The 24,007-nt window shown below is 41.4% G+C and overlaps 1 protein-coding gene across 1 annotated transcript in view; it reads left to right on the plus strand.

Moving 5' to 3' along the window:
- LOC122801294 (extracellular calcium-sensing receptor-like) overlaps nt 1-24,007 on the plus strand; it is a 246,657-nt gene that overhangs the window by 139,764 nt on the left and 82,886 nt on the right. The window contains exon 7 of the mRNA XM_044070841.1: nt 1,757-1,984. Coding sequence (XP_043926776.1) covers nt 1,757-1,984 — 228 coding nt within the window. The remainder of the gene's footprint in view (nt 1-1,756; nt 1,985-24,007) is intronic.

Raw genomic sequence — 24,007 nt, forward strand, 5'->3', positions numbered from 1 at the left:
GAAGTACCTCACCAAGAGGATCACTGGCCTCAAACAGATGCCCTATGCAGCTTGACTGAAGAAATTACAGCTGTACTCGGTTGCATACTGCCTACTCAGAGGTGATCTCTGCCTGACATACAAGGCCATGTCCAACCCAGAATTGATGGATATGCTCCACCTAAAGAAAACCTTATCCCCATGAGCCACATGCTCTAGGGATCTAAACCTCACCACAACAATAAATAGGACGTGCTGGAGGGATAGATTCCTGTCCCAGAGATTTCCCATGCTTTGGAACAAGATCCCAATCTACATTAGGCAGAGCTCCTCGCTAACACTCTTCAAAAGAAATCTTGACGAGTGGATGGGAAACAGAAAGTTTACCTTGGGGATAACTTCAGTGGCTCTGCTGGACAGAGGCACTGGGAACTAATCTAAGGGGGTGGCGAAAGCCAACACATTCTGGCTAGGCTTATAAATGCCTTCAGGCAGATAGCCTAGTACCTACCTATGAACCAATGAACCATGTACAACTTTGACAAGATCTGATAATAACAGCCTTGCACACACACACACTGAGTAATGACCATAGAGACATTTAGATCAGGAGGGGGTTGATACCCATGGCATGGCTGGCCTCCAATCTCCCTGCCACCCTCTTCATGCCTCATCCTTGTGTGTGTGTGTGTGTGTGTGTGTGTGTGTGTGTGTGTGTGTGTGTGTGTGTGTGTGTGTGTGTGTGTGTGTGTCATATCTCTCAACCTCTTAGAGCAAGAAATCTGGACAAAGCCATAAATAAAAGTGGGACAAAGGCCCAAAAATAGGGACAATTTTTAAATATTGCTTTTACAAACTTAGAAACTTGACAGAATAACAGGTTTATATTAGCATGAATTGTCTGAAGGATATGAAGTCTGAAACTCAAATGTCTGTCATTATTTTCTAACTTCAGTCTTTAATGATGTGTCACTAATTTGACAGAAAACCACAATTTTATGAAAAATGGACAAAAAATATGAGGCAAAAATCTGGGCAGGTTGGGCATAAGGAAAGGCTAGCTGGCTGTATTATGAGCTCTGCAACATTTTATGCACATTTAATATATGTTGTCTGCCTATAAAATGCATTCTTTCATACATAAGTTTCCACTTTTTATGTCTTTAAGTACTTATAAATACAGAATCAAATAAGTAGCATGTGTTCTGTCGAAAATGAAGATATATAAACAGCTAAGGGTAGAAGTCATAAATTTGTGGGGACATGAAGTACCTATGAACATTTGCTTTTCAGTGTTCCTTGCTAATTATTGTTCTTTATTGGCTGGCCTACACCTATTAATTTTAGTTTACTGTCAGGAGTTTGCATCATTGCATTAATTAGAGTAACTATGTTATTTGTAAATGTGTAAACAAAGAAAAATGAGCAGTGAATGTTGTGTTATACAGCAAGAAATTGTAATGTACTGTGTTAGTAATAAATTTGTATAGTTCCCTCACCCTTGTTATGTGCGCTACAATTATATCTGTAGCTACCTATCATTTTTTGTTTCATATGGCTCTGCTGGGGTCATTGTTAATAAGGTCTTAAATCACATGTTCAGTCCCTCAGGATTACCATTCTCTGTATATATTCCACTGTACAGCAGAGCCATTCTTATTTTAATGGGTACTCCCAACTCATTTGCTATTTTATCAGTTGTAGGCTAAAATCTTACTCTAAATTTTAATTTTTGAAATATTATAACTTATTTACTTCTTGCATCTTAATTTGTTAGCTTCTCCACTATGTGCGAAATGTCCACTTTATAACTAATGAAGGAGATGAGATGTTCTTTGATGCTGATGGAGACCCACCTGCTGTGTATGACATCATAAACCAGCAAATATCTACAGATGGTTCAAAGAAATGTGTAAATGTTGGCTATTTTGACTATCGCCAGCCTGTAGGGAAGCAAGTTATTATTAATGACAAGGCCATAAAGTGGAATGGAGCATTCACAGAGGTTTGCAATTTCTGCTTTAACTTTCACTTTTGAATGCTATAGTATGCTTCTGATGCAATTAATTTAGTAAAACAAGTCTGCAGAGCATTAAAAGTTTTACAAAGTGTCCCTATCAGTAATCAGAGACCTGATCCTGCAAGTGCCAATGTTTCAAAATATAAACTGCAATTCAAAGAAGAATCATCTGATTCTAAAGCTCAGTGTTACACCTTTAAAGCATTTTTAGGAGACTTCACACCCTCTCATGCACCACTTCATGTGGAAATTGCAAGCTCCATACCTCCTTCTGCTACATATACATAAGAGAGGTTATGACGTGTTGGATCAGAGAAGAGGAAGAACACCAAATCAGAAATGCAGTAAGAGCACAGCCATATTAGAAGCTAAGCTAAGTGCTGTAACAGTTTAGGTAAAAAAAATGGAGAAGATGGACTGATACCATATGTCATCCACCAGATAGAAAAAGAAAAAAAAATATGGGACTGGAGAAAAGGAAAAATGAGTGTAGTAGGATGAACAGGGTAATAATCTATGTATGAAGGATCTAGGTCTGCCAGAGGTAGGTTGAGAAATTCTGAGCTCCATAACAGACATGGAGTGGGAGTTGATTGAGGTCTTGGATCATAAGAGCTTTGTCCAAAGTAATGAGCTCAAATCACCACAAAGACAAAAAAAAAATACTTTCAAATGTGTATTCTGAATGTAATAACTAGCACAACAGGCGTTTGCAAAAGCTTCATCAGGTTTACAAATAAAATCACTCATAGTCATGTTTAAATACAGATAAAAATCATGTGAAGTCAGATTCTAAAATTCATTGGTTACATTGTAGGTGTAATTTGAATTCATTAATAGTCCATTAGCTGTAAATAAGACATCCACTAACATTTAAACATATACTGTAACACTCTACAGTAATTAAATACAGCTAATAAATAATATATATATCATAGTCAAATTAAATGTTTAAGTTTTAAAACCAGTCTTAAACGTACTTTATCATTTAGCCATGGATATGAGTCAGCTCTTAAAGATATAATCCATTTATACTGTATACATTCTGTTCTAGTATAGATGTCAGCATCTTTTCCACTTACAAAAATTAATTCAAGTGTCATGAATGTAAATACATCGTCTAAGCTTTTCTCTGCTATGTATATCTATATAAAACATTAGTATTTACCTGCCCCTGGATTCAATAAACTCTGTGCAGGAATAGTGTTATTCCTGCATGAGTGGTTCTTGTCCATTTAGCATTAGCATTAGCAGTAGTGTGACTTGCATATTCATGAAGGTGAACTGCTATTAAGGCTAAACAGACACGAACGGTAAACAAGTCCAGGGGGCATGCTTAAGTAGTGCACGGACATTGAACATGCCCTCTGCACTCAGAAAGTGCCATATGGCACTTTCAAACAGTATTTCAGTGTCTGCTGACACTGAAATAAAATTAAAATGAGCATTTCAGTGTCCACAGACACTGACATAACTAGGGGACAAGAAACAATGCAGGGTGTGTGTGACAGGTTCTGTCACAAGCCCTCTGCATTGTAAAAGTGACATACGGCCTTAGCCATTAACTGTACAGGTTTCTGCAGAATGCCCAGATGCCTGGCTCGCATACATCTCACCCTCCCAGAGCAATAAAGCAGTACAAAGCCATAAATAATGGGGGTACAAAGCCACATAAATAGGGAAACATCCTAAATATTGCACTGACAAACCCAAAAGCTGATAAAATAAAAGGTTTGCAGTAGTATGGACTTCCTGCAGGGTATGAAGACTGAAACACAAATGTCTGCCATGTGAAAGTGCCGTACGGCCATAGCCATTAACTGTACATGTTTCTGCAGAATGCCCAGATGCCTGTCTTGCATACCTCTCACCCTCCCAGAGCAATAAAGCAGTACAAAGCCATAAATAATGGTGGGACAAAGCCACAAAAATAGGGACACATTTTAAACATTGCACTGACAAACCTGAAAGCTGATAGAATAAAAGGTTAACATTAGCACAGACCTCCTGAAGAGTATGAAGACTGAAAGACAAATGTTTGCCATCTGAAAGTGCCATATGGCCATACTCCTCAACTGTACAGGTGTCTGCAGAATACCCAGATGCCTGCCTCACATACCTGTCAACCTCCTAGAGTAACAAAGCTGTACAAGGGCATAAATAATTAAAAATAATTTTTTCCCTACTAAGGTATGTTTAAGTGTAGCTGAGCAGGTGTGCATGTTAAAGCCCTCTGCCCAGTATTGCTTAAACACCCCAAAGTAGATAAATAAAAATATACAGCTAAAATCCTAATGCTGGGATAGTGTAGTGGTTAGAGTCCTGGCTTTGTATGTAGGCATTCATGGATCAAGTACCAAGACAGACAATAAGAAAGCAGTGTTAACTTTTTTTTTATTTAAATGAAGTAGTAAGTGATATTTGTCGACCAGGGTAGTGTAGCTGGTCTAAAATGGAAGTGTGAGTGCATATAACATGTGAAACCACCCATTTATACACAGGTGTCCCATACAATATAGTCGCACCCCTTGGTAATGTTAAGAAAGCACATAGAGGGACATCATGTGAAGTAAATCATACACATTTACTAAAGGAAGTCATTATTCTAATATATCTAAAAATTAAAAGTGAGCAATGAATAGCAGTGCCCAGCTATGTTTAGCAGGTTTAAGCAATGCTTAGACATGAATGCTAAGCAACAGTCATCTCAGCTAAGTGGATTTGTGCACTGTTAAGCAGTGGTCAACAATTTCCCCCTTAAGCATTGCTAAAATCAGCTTACCAGGTTTGCACACCACTAAGCTGTGGTCAACAGTATCAAAATTGACCAATGATGGCAAAGGGTGGGAATATGGCCTTATTTAAACCGCACAGGGGGGAACACAGCCAGTACCTGTTATAGTTCAACCTGTGCAGGAACCATGGCTGGCATAGATAAGGGTTTGCGCTTTAGGGTGCAGTGCTAGGGCATCATGGAGTCCAGGGTCATGGCTGGACTCCTCATAAGTAACCATGATGACAGACTCTGCAGGGCCTCACAATATAAAGCAGAAGCCTGAGACCGTCTCGCATGTGATCTTACCAGTGCTACTAGCATCCCCCAAACTGTTGAGCAGGTACGGCACCACTATGCCCTAAAGCAGAGGAAGGGGGCACTCTTGGACCAGTGGATCAAAGATGCCAGGGACAACCATGCTCCAGCAGTTTGTAAGTATTACAGATTTAGGTGTACCAAATTCTAGCCTGAGGATGTGATAGACAGGTATGCATAATGTTTGTTTTTCTCCCCTACAGCTACAGCAGTGAGGGCTAGTAACATTGAAGCCCATGTCGACAGACTGCTGAGACTGTGCTGACAGGCTGGTGAGTAAAAATCTATTTTGCAGTATATTGTGCAAATAACTAAGAAGGAGCACATTGTGTAGTGCTAGTAGGTATACTGTAACTGTGTTAACTGAATAAATAAAGTATGTCTGACTAATATTGATCTGAAATAAACATCTATAACACAAAATGCTGTGTTTACTCTGGTATATTGTTGTAGACTTAGAATGGAGTTGTAAAACAAGATATAAATTCCCTGTGTTAACCTTTGCTTTCCCGATTGTAGTAATTCAAAGGATTAATGCACAGTACATTAATTATCTGTCATGTTGCATCACAGGATTACAAGTTCGGACTGTCTAACCAAGAGACTAATAGGCAGAAACCAGTGAAACACAAAATAGCAGTTACCCAGTAGCTTAGTGTCATGAGAAAAAGCTTAGTTGTTATTTTGCACACCCAGACATGGTTCAAATCCAGGGAGTGGTACTAAGACAAGGGGGAATCAGGAATATATGTAAAAACAGTCAGGTAGTGTAAACAGATATTTTCTCCACAGGTTTTACAGGTAAGGATATGTTGGTAGTAGCTGTATGAAGGGTAAACTAATAAACTGTGTATAACTGTTCAACTTTCCCAACACATGGCTGCAAATGACAGCCGGATAGGTACATACAACATGCACACTTCCCGATACATGTCTCACAAGTGCCACGCTGTCATGGCTAGTGGTCACTGCTGCCAATAATCCTGGACACAGATAGGAAACCAGTTGAAGTATGCCAGTAGCACACTCACATAGCAGCAGTTCAGGGTACCCCTCCTGTGCCAGATATGTAACCCTGACATGCACGAGTCCCCTCTAGTCATGTACCCAGAGTTGTCACAGTTTTTGCCATACCATTCCAGGCTAACAGGTTAATAGGTATGTTTGTGCTACAGAAGCTATGGACCATAGGTATATGTAAAGTGAGGGCAGACCCACAGAGTATTGAGCAGTACTGTTGTGGAAAATAGAAGCATAAACAGTTGTTAATTTGTCTCTCCCCCCACCCCTCATCTGCATCAATAATTATCATTCATATACTATGGGTATATTGTTCTCCAAACCTAATTTGGGACTTGTGTTCTATTATTGTTCATATATTTGATTGGTTGCATGTTAACATACCTTGTTCAAATACCATTGTTGGTGGCCTTTTTCTATCAATGTTACTGGCATGCTGTTATGAAGCATACTGTTGCTCCATTTATGCATGTGTTCTGTTTGCTATGCAACTGTTTCAGATCTGCTTTATGGGGTTAATTGGAGCACCCATGCATTCTGTTATAACTAATCTTGAAATATGTTGTTCATGACTAACCAACATATTTTGTAAAACCTCAACACCATAGCATGTTTGGGAAGGCAGATCCCAGCGTATCGCCTGTCCCACCTCATCTGGCTGTGGCACCGGGCCCCAGCATGTCTGTGGCCCAACCTCAGACTTCCTCGTCCATTGGTCCTGCACCACCTTCAGGTGGAACTGCCTCAGGGGATGGGGCCCACCCCCCCCGGGAGCAGGAGCAAACAAGAGCCTGTCACCTGCAGTCAGTTCCGGGGTTTGGTGCACAGCGCCATCCGAGCAGAGTTGGGTGGGCAACTGTGCCAGATTGAGGGCCACCTGGTGCACCTCAAGGGGCAGGCTGCCCCTTCTGTCCAGCCCCCAGTACAGCCACCTTCAAGGCTGTGAAGGTGCAGTGGTGACTGCCCATGGGTGGGACCTCAGTCCCACTATATCCATTTGGGGGCACATGGGCTTCGGATTCCCAACCACCTTCCCCGTCAAAGGTGTTTACCCCCCTCATGTGTTATATACCCCTCTGTCTGCTGTCTTGTCTGTCTGGAAATGCAACCTATTCTACGCAACCTACCTCCCCAAACATACCTACAGCCCTTCCCCAACATCCCACTCTCACCTTAAAAAAAAGGCATCTGTCCCACAAAATAAATTGCCCCATACAAAGCTCTACATTTCACCTCCATGTACAGTGAAATGAATCAATCAACCCACAGATTATTCTGCAAATGTCTGTTGCCAACACCCCTCCCTGTGGGGTGTGAGGCTGTAAATTCCAAATTCTACACATTATTCAAAGTTGTTACTGCAGAAGAAATGTAGAGCTATGGTCCTTTCCTACACCCATCCTGCACATCCCTAGCTGCTTTTCATAATGCCCCCATTTTGCCACATTCCTATCACCCTTTTTTCCTTTCTTTAATGAAAATTAGCATGGGTGTAAGTGATGCTAAGCAAAGCTAAGAGAGTTTAACCATCTCTTATCATCATTTAACTCCACGCAAAACCATGCAAACCTGCTTACAACTGCCTTAATCATTCTGTCTACATCAGCCCTTGTTCTGCTTGGCAGCAAAGTAATCAGTGCTGCTAAGTCTCAAACTTGGGATACTGTTCACTGCAATTTATTTATTTTATTTTATTTGCTGTTGGTTAACCAGGATGGTCCATTGGGCCAAGTGAACCCATTTTCAATGGAGTCCTGGGGAGAAAAGCTCCAACAAGAATACATGTTACAGAGATTTACATTACATAACATACAAGACATAGCAAGATATAGTTTACAAACAGTAAAATTATCAACAAAAATAATAATAGAGTGAAGTTATACCTAATATATATATATATATATATATATATATATATATATATATTTTTTTTTTTTTTATATATAGAATAATTCAGGAATTCAGGATGATAGATGATATTAAGAATTAGATTACGAGCAGAATAAGGGTGGTGAAGGTAATGTGAATACAGGAAGTGGAGAGAATACAGGAAGTGGAGAGAATACAGGAAGTGGAGAGAATACAGGAAGTGGAGAAAGCTTATGTGGGGAGGGCGCAGGAGCATTCCCATGTGGATGCTAGGTAGGAGTGAAGAGATTTTTTAAAGGTTGGAAGGCTAGTGATGGTTCGAATGGAGGGTGGGAGGGAGTTCCATAGTCGAGCTATGGAAAAAGAGAGGAGGTTTTGTCCTGGGGGGTGAAGGGGTCTGTAGACTTCTAATAGGTTTTGATTAGTGGATCTGAGAAGTCTTTGAGTCTGGTGAATTTTAAAGGTAGAAGAAAGAGCGGGACAGAGGGATGGTTGGAAAATGAGTTTGTGTGCATATGTGAGCTGAGTGTAGGAGAGGTAGTTGGGAAGTTCGAGCCAATTTAGTTTATGGAGTGATGCGCAGTGATGAGTTGAAGCTTTGTTACTAGTGGCAAATTTGGCTATTTTGTTGTAACAGGTAAGCTAGTTTAGTTTTAATAGAAGATTGTAGATTAGTTAAAAGGGGGGCACCATAAAGGAGAGAGGGTAAGAGAAATGTAGTAGAGAGAGTGAGTTTGGTTGCTGGTGAGAGAAATCGCTTGTGTCGATAGAGCAGGCCGAGTTTTTGGTGGGTTTTTTTAATGTTTATTAGTAGATGGGACTCAAATTTAAGTTTATCGTCAATTTGAACTCCTAGAAGTTTGGTTTCAGATACCAGTTCAAGTGGAGTATTATTTTGACTGTGATGGAGAATAGTTGTCTCTCTAATCTGTTTGTTTTAGAGGGGGTAAATATCATTAATTTTGATTTAGCTGCATTGAGTGCAAGATGGTTATTTTTCATCCACTGTTCTGTGGTGGAGAATGCTTCTTGGGTGAGCTTTAGAAGGGTTGGAATGGAAGAGGCTGCACAGATGATTGTTGAATCATCTGCGTATTGTATGATGCTAGCATGGGGGATAGAGTGATGGTAATCATTTACGAAGATGTTGAAGAGGAGGGGGCCTACAATGACAGCAGTGTACCACAACACCATCTGAGCTGTAAGAATCTGCAATGTTTTACAAACATATCATGCATTCTGGTCATTTAACATTAATGAAAAAGAGTCAGCACTTCCACTTCTGGAACTAAGGACCCTGTGCACTACAATCACAGCAACATACCTCTACACCATCCAAGCTGAAGGAATTTGCAATGTTTTTACAAACATATCATGCACAACAGTCATTTAACATAAGGAGAAATTATATATATCCGTAGTACTCTTATTTTCATATATATATGTATATATAGATGCCAATAATTCTCTCTCTCTCTCTCTCCATAGATATATATATATATATATATATATATATATATATATATATATATATATATATATATATATATATATATATATATACATATATATATATATATATATATATATATATATATATATATATATATAGATAGATAGATAGATAACCAACCTCTTACTGCAAGACATCTGCAAAAAGCCCGATAAAGTGGGGGTGGGGGGGGTAAAGGGCAAACAATAGTGACATCTTTGAAATATGGCTGTCATACAAGTAGAAATCTGCTAGACTGGCATGGTTTGCTTACAATTCCAGATAGAGTCCAGGTTTGAAGCACAAATGAATGTCATTATTTACTGATGTCAATGCTCATATCATCCCATGCCATATAGGCAACAGACCAAACATATGAGCCACGCATCTGGACAGTGTCTAGACATCTGGACAGTGGAGAGGTATGACGGCAGTTATGTAACAGAATGGAAAAAACAGTAACAGCTGTCAACCATGTCACCCAGCACCTTCTGAACCACTGTAAGACCAACATGACACTATCCCAAATCAGCTCTGGGAAATTACCCATGTATATCCAAATATATCATGCACTACAGGGATGGAACTGTAGGGAAAAGCAGATAATGGTCCAAAAATGTCCACCCACAACCATTTGCATCACAGTCACAGCAACATACCAGTACCCCAAATGAACTCTAGAATAGAATGACTGAACAAACTTATCCTGATTGTTAATCACACACTACACCGACATATACTGGCCCATCTCACAGTGCACTGGGAATCCTGAGGTGTTACAGGACATGTTTCAGTCTGCCCCTACAAACATACACACCTGATAGACCACCAGCATCCATAGCAGCATGCACAGTCAGATACAAAAAGGATCTATGACACTCACATCTGCTACTCTCCCTACTCAGCCCAACAAACAAATACACACAACACTGCTAAACAGTCTTGGCAGTCTGTTCACAATGGCCAGACATACATAACTCTCATATGTACAGATTTCCACAGAATGTCCAGGGTGTGAGACCACTTTCATGGTCACTGCCACATACCACTTTCAGGAGTCTGCTACGTCAATGAGATGATACCTGGAGTGCAGTCACTAAATAATGATATAACATACATCTGAACCTCTTTCTGCAAGACATCTGGACAAAGCATGACATACTTAGGGACAGGGGGCCAGAAAGAGGAACATATCTCACATAATGGTGTTACAAACTGAAACAGTTGCTGGTGTCACAGGCTTTGTTGAAACATAACATCCCTGAAGGATATGATGTCTGAAACACCAATGGATGTCAACACTTACTGACTACAAGCCTTACATTATCCTACTGATTCCACAAAAACAGACGTTGTCTGAGGAACTGACCAAATATAACAGGCAAACCTCTGGGCATTCTGTGGACATTAGGACAGTTGAGAGGTATGTCAGAGACATATCACTTGCAGATGTCAAGTCACGCAGAAAATGCATGTCCAGACAAACCCCAGTTAATCTAGAAACCCTCTATGTGTATAACAGCACTACTGACTTTCAATCAACCAATTCTGGAGGTTTGTCCCCCATGTTGTTGGGCTGTCTCCACACGTCCTATCATGAGAGGTATTCCCACCTACTGTCTGTGGAGCTGTAGCACCCACACCTCCATGATGTTTTCCACACAGGCAAGGAAAAGGGGAAAATCCCACAAGAAGGATGTAATTACAGCACTGTTTTGCTATGGCATTGGCAAATGGAAAGAAAACAGAGCTGCTCTGGATGCAAGTAGCAAGTGGGAGGCCATCACCTGCTCATGAGCAGTACCTACAAAAGGCAAGCTGCTGCCTATGTAACAGATGTCACGATCCATCTACACAAAGACAGACTGTGACTACACAAACCTAACCATTTGCATTGTTGTGAGAAAACTCTTCAGCTCTATAACAGGGATGTCAATCATGTAAGCTTGTAATGGAATGCAGAAGGGGGGATGCAATGATATCAAATGGAACATTAAACACTAGGCCACAACAAGACCTGCTGGACTCACATGCTGCTGTCTGGCACCTATGGCCATTCCTGCTTGCCCTGTCTGCATTGACATGGAGCACATCTCTGGCCCCTGAGTCACCCCAGCAAAGGTCATCTCATGTATAACTACTACTGGAGTGTCTGTTGTCCAGTACTGTGTGTCACTGCTAGGCCAGCTACCTGGGATGTTGTAATTATTCATATGTAACTTGTGAATGCTACTCTGATACATATGCTTGTCTTACAAATGTAAGAGATGTAAATAGGGTATGTGCATACTACACAATAGGTGCAGATATGTGTGTTGAACTGTATGTGATATACTGAGCCCATACCTGACAACTGTCCAGAGTTTTGCAGACTGACCACATGTCTGCTCATATTTGTAGTCAAAGCCTCAGACAGCTGTGTACTCTCTGGCACATCACTGGCAACCCATTAAAGACTGAAGTCATAACATATTAGCATACATTTGATTGACAGATGTCATATCTTGCAGAGTAGACCTGTGAATGTGACACCATCTTTACTGAAAAATAAGTGTGTTTCAGCTATATTCATAAAGTGACACTATTTACTGACCTTTGCCCACCACTGATGTGTGCCTTGGTGCAGATGTCTTGCTCTAACAGGAGATAGGTGTCTTACCATGAAACCCATGTAAATGCAAGCGCACCTTGTCCTGTAGGATGCCGACATTATTTATATACTACAGGTATATTTTTACAAAACCTAATGTTGGAACATGTGTCCCGTTATTGTTCATATAATTAATGGTTGCATGTTAACATACCTTGTTCAAATACCACTGCTGGCAGCCTGTTGCTGTCATTGTTACTGGCATGCTGTTACAATGCTTGCTGTTGTTCCATTTATGCATGTGTTCTGTTTACTATGTCATTGTTTCACATCTGTTCTTTTGGGTTAATTGGAATACCCATGCATGTTGTTAAAACTAATATTGAAATGTTTTGTTCATGACTAACCAATATATCTTGGAAAACTTCAACACCATAGTATGTTTGAAAAGCCCGATCCCAGCGGATCCACCTGTCCCACCCCATCTGGCTGTGGCATCAAGCCTCAGCATGTCTGAGACCCACCCTGGAGCTTCATCTTCTGCAGGCCCTGCACCACCTTTGGGTGGAACCACAAAGGAGATGGGGCCCGGCCTCCCCCTGGGAGCAGGCATGGAGATGAACCAGTCATCTGCCATCAGTTCTGTGGTGTGGTGTGCAGTGTCATCCTCTCTGAGTTGGGTGGCCAGCTGTGCCAGATGGAGGGTCACCTGGCACACCTTGAGGGGCAGGCTGCCCCTCCTGTCCAGCCCCAAGCACAGCCACCATCAGAGCTGTGAAGGTGCAGTTGTGACTGCCTGTGGGTGGGGATGTCAGTCCCACTATATCCATATGGGGCCTCAGGGGTCTCTGATTCCCAAACACCCTCACCGTCCAAGGTGTTTACCCCACATGTGTCATACACCACCCCTGTCTGCTGTCTTTTCTGTCCCCCTACCCAAACTATCTCTCAAGACATACCTACAATCCTTCCCCAACATCCCATTCTCACCTTAAAAAAAGGCATCTCTCCCCAAAAAAATATTGCCCCATACATAGCTGTCCATTTCACACACGTGTCCACTGGACACATGTAATCCAGTCCAACTGGCTTGGCAACACTTTTCTGTTGTCTTCACACCTCTCTCTGGGGTCTGAGTGTCCAAATTCACCTCCAAATTCTGTACAAATGCACAGCTGTTGCTGTTTAAGAAATGGACAGCTATGGACCTTCCCTACATCCATCCTGCACTTCCCTAGCTACCTTTCATATTGTTTTCCCTCTGTGTGCCCCTTTTTCACCACTTTCCTATCACCCCTTTTTCTTTTCTTTTAAAGAAATTAGAGTGGGTGTAAGAGGGAGTACATGGAAGTAAGCGAGTTTGCATGATGCTAAGTGAAGCCAAAATGGATTAAGCATCTCTACAGCTAACCATATCTTGGCATCACTTAGCATCACACAAACCCATGCAAACCCACTTAAAGCTGCTTTAATCCCACTGTCCCCATCAGCCACTGTTCTGCCTAGCAACAAAATAACCAACACTTATGGGGACCAGACCAAAGATATGAGCCAGACAACTGGACATCCCACACATATCTGGACATAACATGACATTATGAAACTACACTGAGCTGCTAAGCATGTCACCAAGCACCGTCCAAACTACAGTCAGACTGACACAACAGTACCCCAAATCAGCTATGGGGAATTACACATGCATTTGCAAATATATCAGGCACTACCGGGATGTAACAGTAGTGAAAATCAGACACCGGCATGAAAGTGCATACCCACAACCGATTTCACCACAGTCACAGTGACATACTGGTAAGCCAAATGAACACTAGAGGATAACAACTGTGTGAACAAAAATATCATGTTTGCCACTCACACACTACCCCTACATATAGTGTCCCAAATCACAGTGTAGTAGGAATCCTGAGGTGGAATGAGACATGTCTCAATCTGCTCCTACAAACATATACAGCCAATAGACTACCAGAAACTGGAGCAACATGCACAGTCAGATAGAAGAGGAGCCATGACACTTACATCTACCCCCCCTACACAGCCCAACTAACATTTACACACACTGCTACACAGTCCTGACAGTCTGTTAACAATCACCAGACATACACAGACCTCTCAACTGTACAGATTCCCACAGAATGTCCAGGCTTTGTCTTCATATATATGGCCTCTTCATCATAACATGTCTGCCATTCTGCTACATCACTGGGGTGATATCAGGAATGAAGGCACTAAATAATGATATACCATAACTATCAACCTCTTACTGCATGACATCTGGACAAAGCCTGACATAATTGGGGGACAGAGGCCCAAAAACAGGGAAATATTTGGAATATTGCTGTTATAAACTGAAAAAGTTGCTGGTGTTACAGGGTTTGTTGTAACATATCTTTTCTGATGAATATGAAGTCAGAAACACAAATGGAGGACAGAGGCCCAAAAACAGGGGAATATTTGAAATATTGCTGTTATAAACTGAAAACGTTGCTGGTGTTACAGGGTTTGTTGTAACATATCTTTTCTGATGGATATGAAGTCAGAAACACAAATGGATGTTAGAATTTACTGACTGCAATCACCAGAGTATGCTACTAATTTCCCAAGGACAAAAACTGTCTGAGGAACAGACCAAACATAAGAGTCAAACCTCTGGACATTCTGTGGCTAGCCCTACAGTTGAGAATTATGTCAACCACAAAACACTGTCAGACTTAAAATCATACAGAAAATCCATATCTACACAAACCCTGTTAAACTAGCATTAATCCAACTGTATAACAATAATACTCACATTCTGTCCCTAAGTCTGGAACCTTCTCCCCCATTTTGTTGGGCTATCTCCACATATTTCGTTGTAAGAGGTATTTACAACTACCCTCTGTGATGCTGTTATCCACACACCTCCATGATGTCCACCTCACAGGTAAGGAAAAGGGGCAATGCCCACATGAAGTACTGAATTATAGGAGTGTGTGGCAATGCCATTGGCTATAGGAATAACAACACAGCTGTTCTGCATGTAGTTAGCAAGTGGGGCCACTGACTGATGCACAGACCATCACCTGCTCATGAGCATTAACTACAAAAGGTAAGCTGCTGCCTATGCAAAACAGGTATATACCTCTACATGTGTAGACAGAGAGAGACAGAGATAGAGACAGAGACAGAGATAGGGACAAAGACAGAAACAGAAACCAACAATACTTGGGGGAAAATGTATTTCAAACAAGTAAGCATGTAGTGGAATGCAGTGGGGGTATGCAATAATGGGAAGCAGGATGTTAAACAAATATGTCTCAACAGGACTTGCTGTACTGATATATTGCTGATCAGCATCTATGGCCATAGCATCTGGGTCTGTCTGCAGTGACATAGATCACAGCTCAGGCCCCTGAATCACCGGCTCAAATATGACTACTACTGGAGTGTCTGTTGAACAATACTGACTGTGACAGTGCTAGGCCAGCTAGTGGGATGTTGTAAATATCCATATGTTACTTGTGAATACAACTATGATACACATTTGTTTAGCAAATCTAAGAGACATATGCAGGGTATGTGCATAGTAAACTACTGTCACAGATGTGTCTGATGAACTGCATGTGATATCCTGAGCTCATAACATTCAACTATCCAGTGTTATGCACACTGACCATATGTGTGCCTCATATTTGTAGTCATTTATACATAGAGTTGTGTTATATCTGGCAAATCATTGGCAAATCTGTGAAGACTGACATTAGAACATAATAGCATACATATCAGTGTCGGACATCCTCCAGGGTATTTCTGTGAATGCAAAGCCTACTGTGCTATCATCTGACTTAAGTGTGTTACAGCAATAATAATAAAGTGTCACTAATTTTGGGCCATTGCCCCCATTTATGTGTGTCATCTTCTAGATGTCATGCTCTAACAGGTTGAGAGGTATGACTGAGCAGCAAGAGTGTAAATACAGTGTGCCATACTGACATGGAACAGAAATGTATATCAGGTATTACCTGTGCACATGTATATATGAGTAGGTGAAGCTGGAAGCCTCAAAACAACAGACATGAGATGCAAAACATCAGGTAAAGAAGCTGTACATGTTGTACACATGTGTAATCTTAGTTTCACTGCATCCAACAGACATAGATTTCCACAGCTACTGGTTGTTGCATTGCCCTGACACAGACATGGGTACTAGAATAAGCATGATTATCAGGTTGAAAATTGAGGTGTCCAACTGTGTTATGACCTTGTGCCCATGCCTACTACAAACAGCTATATGAGCAGCTACATAGCTGTATGGACTCAGCAATACCTGACTTGTAAAACATGCCTCCGCCAAGGTAGAGTAATCCCCTTTGCTGGACAGCAGCAATACACATACCACATAATTGGTTGCTATATTGGCTGTACAGGGCCAAGTAGGAGCAGCACAAACTTGGAAGCAAGTCATCCTGTGTCTGAACAAGCATATAGGGTCACAGGTGAATTACTGTAAGGCTAACTATGAGTACAAATTGGACACATCCACCAAGGCCAATCACAAGGCCGTCTTCACATATGTTTTCAATCTCAGAGGCAACAACACAACCCACCCTGTACTGGTGGTCAATCACACCACATACAGACACACCATGGCTATAACCATCCCGCTGCAGACTGGTTAAGGGAAAACATCGCCCTCCTGTCCCACCATCCATATAGGTGGATATGCACAGCACCTGCACCCCTCCCCTCATCATCAGGGAGCAGGTCCATAATGCCTAATCAAAGGCAACAAAAGTAAGTCTCCATGGGACCTGATAACATCCCTGTCTGCATCCTACATGAACTCAGGCATATGCTCCCAGCTCCATTACACACTGTATGCAAGCAATGCTTGAGCACCATTGACACCACATCTGCAAGGAAGATGGCCACTGTCATCCCTCTACACAAAGGTGAATGATGAATGGTGGATTATGCAATTTACTGGCCTTCATTGGGGGGAACATGAAACATCAGGACCAGAAGTGCAATGCAAGTATATACTGTGCTGATAGATGACAGGGGTATGATGTGGTAGTAAGTGGTGGCTAATGCTAGTCAATGTTGATATGCAGGTTATGTAAATAATGTTGACCAATGTATGAGGTCCTGTGATGTGTTTCCCTGTTTATGTCTTCCAGGTGAAATACAGCATGCAACACAGCCAGTATACTCTGCAACTGAAACTGTGGCCATTACCGATATAATTATACAGCACAATGGAAAGATGGTTGGCCGTAGCCAACAGAATCTGCGGGAGCAGACCACCCTGTGGGATGAGCTTGTCCACAGAGTAAACAACTTGGGCCACCATAGATGCAATCAAGTCAAGCATTGGGCAACTGACTTGATACGCCATGCCTGGCAAAGGGCTGCTGCCGTGACCAGCGACCATCCCGCCACAGGTGGGGGTCTTGCTAAACAGGCCCCACTTACACCAATAGAGGAGCTCATTGTCAACCTTGGGGCAGCCACCACATGCCAGCAAAGTCAACACACACACACAAGTCGTGGAGGTGGGTGGCACCCAGACAACAGGCTAGGAGCATCCAGGTAAGGCCCCAGTGCACATCAAGTTGAATACTGTAGCAGTCATACTGGCTTCAGTAGAGTATCTAGATGCATATGTCAGGTCAAACTGCATTTGTGGGTGGGGTTTTGTAATGCACACAAATGCACATCGATGGTGAAGCACAGCAAATTGTGTAGTATCAGAGCTTGTACTGTACATGTGCAGAAAAGTAGCATTCATCTTGTACCAATGCCACATGTGAGTCTGCTGACAATATCTCTCCCCCACAACTAGATAGGTACCTCTGGTCTGGATGTGGGACAGCAGCCTGAAGCCAGTGAGTATGGTATTGTCCTGTTGTGGCTCACCAATACCCCAGACATGTTAAGATCATGCATTTTATCATGCACACAACTGTTACTCTTAGCCATATTGCGATTTGTGCATGTTCACTTGTGGTGGGGTTAACTGCATTGCATCAAAGTGGTCTTCACAGGGGCGTATTTTCAGGAGATGTAACATATCTGTAGCATACATCACAACCTGTAAATGCAAGAAATCTGGACAAAGACTAACAAAATGGGTGGACAAAGGGCCAAAACTAGGGACATATTTTAAAAGTACTCTTATACAGTGCATATAAAAAGTGTACACACCCCTGTTAAAATGCCAGGTATCTGTGATATACAAAAATGTGACCACAATAAAACACAACTCTTCCCACCTTTAATGTGACCTATAACGTGTACAATTCAATTGAAAAACAAAGAAATCTGTTAGGGGAACAAGTATGAAAAATAAAAAAACATACAATAAGCTAAACGCCTAAGTGTGTACAGCCTGAAGCTAATACTTTGTTGAAGCCACGTTTGATTTAATTACAGCAGTATGTCTTCTTGGGTACACACCTGCCATCAATTACAGAGACTCTTTGATTAACAACAAATAACGGTCAGCTGTCCTACTAGGCTTTTCCTGACATTTACTCAGTTACCTGCTCCAGCAACAGCCATGGTTTGCAGAGAGCTTATAAAGCATCAAAGGGATCTCATTGTTGAAAAGTATCAGCCCGGAGAAGGGAACAAAAACATTTCCACAGCATTGCATACACCATGCAACATGGTGAAGACAGCTAACAAGGTGGAGAAAATATGGGACAACAGTGATATTGCAAAGAAGTGGACGTCCCTCCAAACTTGATTAAAAGACAATACCAAAACTGGTTAGGAAGGTTGCCAGGAGACCTACAGCAACACTAAAGGAGTTGCAAGAATCTTTGGCAAGTACTGGTTGTCTACTACATGTAACAACAATCTCCTGTATTCTCCATATGTCGGGGTAGGGTTGGAAGATGGAAGCCTTATCTCACACAGAACAACATCCAGGCTTGGATAAATTCTGAAAAACAATACATCAAGTCTCCCAAAAGCATGTGGGAAAATGTGTTATGGTCTAATGAGACTGAGGTTGAACTGATTGGCCACAATTCCAAAAGGTTTGGTGCAATAACAACACTGCACATCACCAAGAGAACACCATCCCCACAGTGAAGCATGGTGATGGCAGTATCCTGCTTTATCAAGAATAAAAGGCAAGCACAGAGAGACCACGTTCCTGTTAAAACATGTAGCATAAAAATAAAAACCTTGGGTACAGGAACGTGAGGGCTTGTAAAAGCAAAAGAAGGTTTTTTATCGTTTTGGACGTTGTGGACTGCTTTCTGGTTTTGCTTTTTATTTGCCATTGCTGCTTAGTACTACTTGCTGGTGTCTGCAGAGGAATGCAGTATTTTTGTGACTTTGCAAACAAGCAGTGTTGAGTTTTACAAGCCCTCACGTTCCTGTACCCAAGGTTTTTATTTTTATAGTATCCTGCTTTATGGTTGCTGTTCATATGCTGGACCTGGAGCTTTAGCCACAGTGGAGGGGATTATGAACAGTTCCAAATATCAGTCCCTTTAGGCCCAAAATCTTCAGGTGTCTGCTAGATAGCTGTAGATGGAGAGGAATTTCACCTTTCCACATGACAATGACCCAAACCATACATCCAAATCAACAAAAGAATGGCTTCACCAGAAGACATTCAATATTTTGGAATGGCCCAGCCAGAGCCCACACCTACATCCAATATAATAGAAAATATGTGGGGTGACCTGAAGAGAGCTGTGCACAAGAGATGCCTTCACAATCTGACAGAGTTGGAGAGCTTTTGCAAGGGAGAGTATGCAAATATTGCCAAGTCAATATGTGCCATGCTGATATACTCCTTCCCAAGAGGACTGAATGCTGAAATTAAATCAAAAGGTGCTTTAACAAAATAATAGTGTAAGGATGTGCACACTCATATAACCAACCTATTGTGTGTATTTCATTTACTATATGTTACCCCTAACCGATGTGTATGTTCTTTAATTGGATTGCATAGATTATAGGTTACATTAAAGATGAGAAAAGTTATGACATGATTTCTGTGGTCTCATGTTATATATCACAAAAACCTGGCATGTTAACAGGGGTGTGTACACTTATTATATCCACTGTAAGCTTAGAAAGTTGTTAGAGTAACCGGATTTGTTTTAACATACATTTACTGCAGGTTTTGAAGTCTGCAGCTCAAATTATGTCATTAATTAGTGATGCTAATCCTCAGATCATCCCAGTATTGTGTCAGACAAGCAGAAGATTTATGAGGAACAGACCAAAAATATGAACCACACATCTAGACATTCAGTGAAACTCTGTACAGTTGAGAGGTATATTCTATAGGAGATGCCACTGTGCTATACAGGTGAACAGCAATAATGTGTACATGGGTACAGTGTGTGCCAGTTGAAGGCCCATCACCTACTAACACTACTCATGTATCCCAGAGGTGTATATTAGTAGTAACATTAAGTGGAAATTGTTGCATTGCATGATGTTGAGGGCCTGTCCAGAGGAGTCTGACTGTGTGTCGTGAATGTCACCAGTTGGCTATTGTGAGGTCTGTGTAATGCCTTTGTGCCACCTCACCTATATGTGTGTGTGTGTGTGTGTGTGTGTGTGTGTGTGTGTCCATGTGTGCATTTTGTGTGAGTGTGTGTGTGTGTGTGTGTGTGTGTGTGTGTGTGTGTGTGTGTGTGTGTGTGTGTGTGTGTGAGTGTATATCAGTAAACCTTATAGTGCAGGTAATAATTTACATATGTTGTCTTCCCATCACAGGTGAACATGGTGGTCGTGGTCCATCCTGTTCAGAATCTCATGTCAGTGTCTCTACAGACTCTGACAATGATGGTGGTCCTAGTGAGGCACAGGTGGGGTTGTCAGGGGCTGAATCTGTGCCACCGGTTGGCATCCCACATTCGTCCACAATGTCCCCGCACACAGTCACAATGCCCACGCATACCGTCACAATGCCCACATATACCCCATCCCCAGCAGCCACAGATAATGGACAGTTGGCAGGTGGTGGCATGGAACAGGCTAGTGTGGTGACTATGGCAAGTGTTAGTGTAGACACTAGCCATAGCTAGAGTGCAGGTGAGGTCCCACACAGGCGGCTGGACAGGTGTGCTCAAAGGAAGACTGCTACCCATCAAGCTGCTATCATAAGTGCCACAGCAGGAGTCACCAGACACATGTTTCAGGCTGTCATGGATGCACAGGCACGTAATGAATGCAACACCAGACAAATACTCAGGGTCTTGGATGCAACTCTTCCTAGCTTACGTGACAAGACATATGACCTTGTTGAGGCCACATGTCAAAATACTGAGGTCATGAATAGATGCTGGAGTGAGACCTTGGCAATCCTCGACCACGGTATGTATGTGCTGCAGCGGGTGATGGGAGATGGGTGTCAGCCACGTGGGCATAGGTCAGCACCAACATCAGCTGAGAGTCCATGTGGGCATGCACCTTCACACAACTGTAGTGGCAGTACCATCAGCACTACTTAAGGGCGGATGGTGTCCACACCACAATGGAGCAGGCCATGGGCATGTAGTCCTGGCTGGTCCTGTCAGGGACACGGATCCAGCAGACAGCAGTCACCATTGGGGAGTAGTACTGCATCTGGTCTTAGGCCTGGTGGTGCCAGTGGGACCCCTGCCAAGACCAGTTCACATGCCCATGGCTGGAGACGGTGAAATGTATGCCCTGTCATGTACAGTCCACATCTGTCCAACATACCCCTGTGTAGGGCAGCCACATATCATGACTGTGTGCATACAAACACACCCACACATCACCATCACAGCCAGGACACCTCCACACACACACACACACACACACACACACACACACACACACACACACACACACACACAAAATAATACCACAAAAGACTGCCAGGACCAATGAGAGCTCACACCAAACAATTTTATTAAGTGCTTTTCGTCTCACTTAGTTGTGGGACTTCTTCAGACAAAATCAAATATAAAAATGATTCCTTTTATTTAACTTATAAGTAGTTGTGTGTTCATCGTCAGCTAATTAATGCTACCTCCTCCTTAATTAAACAATTGTTAACCCTAACATAACCATAAGTATGATACAGTCTTCTGACTGGTTAAATCTCCTATTCCAATAAAAACATAAAACATGACTAAAATACAATCAAGTATAAAAATCCATATAAAATCAAATCCTCCAATACAAAAGTTTTCAACATGCTGACTTAATGGAACTTCGATGTATGAGTGTGTGTTACATTATGCTTTGGTTATCTCATCAAGCTTTTTAATTTTAAAATACAAAGAATTTAATTTATCTCATTTAGGCCTGGAAAGTGACAAACATTGGTCCGTAGTTGCCATAGTAGTTCAAGCCTATTGAAACCTGGTCTATTGCCCTAAACTTGAAATTATGATCTGGAAACTCAGTAATCTGTCTAGCTAGGGCATTTTCACGTTTGCATCTACTGATATTGTAAAGATGTTCATATACATATTCCCGCAGTCTTCTATTGGTTTTATCAATATAGAAGCCTGGGCACTGTTGACACTGAGCAAGATACACTACCGTACATGATTGACAATCTAACCTTTGCTTAGTGGAATACTTTCTTCCATTAACCAAGAAGTTCTGGCTGATATCCATAAATTTACAATACTTACACATACCACACTTAAACATGCGTTGCCTCAGAATTGATGGTGTAAGATTCCTTTCTAAGAGATTTTTAAAGTTTTGGCCCCTTTTAAATACAATTTGTGGTGTGAAATTTAACTTGTGCCTAATAGATGACTAATGTTTTAACTAATTCCCAATTTTTGTATATAATATTACAGATGTCTGTGGCATTCAAACTGTAAGGTGAAATAAAACTGCATGAGGTATATTTGTAAATGCCATTTTCTTTACTAACTGCTATATTAGTGGTGGGACTAAGGACACTGTTCTGGCTTAGAATCAGTTTATAAATGCTGTTGTTTCTTTTAATTTGTACCTCCTTGATCAAATTTTTGAGAAGTGTCTCAGGGTACCCCCTCCTGAGAAATATTTTTCTCAAATTATTACATTCCCTCATGAAGTCTACTTCATTTGATACCATTCTGGCTGCCCTCACTAGTTGCTTCTTCACCACTGATCTTTTTTGGTGAAAGGGGGAGCAGCTAGAAAAGTGGAGGAATGTATTGGAGTAGGTCTCCTTCCTTTTATTTAACTTATAAGTAGTCATGCGTTCATCCTCAGCTAATTAATACTACCTCCTCCTTAATTAAACAATTGTGAACCCTAACATAACCATTACTATGATACAAGCTTCTGAATAGTTAAATCTCTTATTCCTTATAAAAACATAAAACATGACTAAAATTTAACAATCAAGTATAAAAATCTATAAAAAATCAAATCCTCTAATACAAAAGTTCTCTTTGGTACAAGATCTCCTAGATATTATTTTGAGCCACAACTACATTGTATTTGACAATAAATATTATCTCCAGAAAATTGTGTGGGGCCAGCTTCATCAATTTATTGATAGCATATTGAGAGGGAGAATTCATTAAGAAGAACAATCAGATCCATAGCCAGATACATAATTATACACGATTTTTGGACAACATATTTACGATAATTAAAGGTGAGGACAGTGAGGCTATCACATTAGTTAATTATTTTAGCAGTACCATGGATTTTTTTATGATTTATATCCAACTACAGTACAGACAGAATAACTTACTTAGACATTGACCCAGCTAAGGAATGGGATAACAGACGGTATACTGCCAAAATTTTTAAGAAGGAGACCTACTCCAATACATTCCTCCACTTTTCTAGCTTCCACCCCTTTCACCAAAAAAGATCAGTGGTGAAGGGGCAACTAGTGAGGGCAGCCAGAATGGTATCAAATGAAGTAGACTTTGTGAGGGAATGTAATAATTTGAGAAAAATGTTTCTCAGGAGGGGGTACCCCAAGAC

Source organism: Protopterus annectens, chromosome 4.part1, assembly GCF_019279795.1.
Source record: "Protopterus annectens isolate FY-2018-M chromosome 4.part1, PAN1.0, whole genome shotgun sequence".
NCBI lineage: Eukaryota > Metazoa > Chordata > Ceratodontiformes > Protopteridae > Protopterus > Protopterus annectens.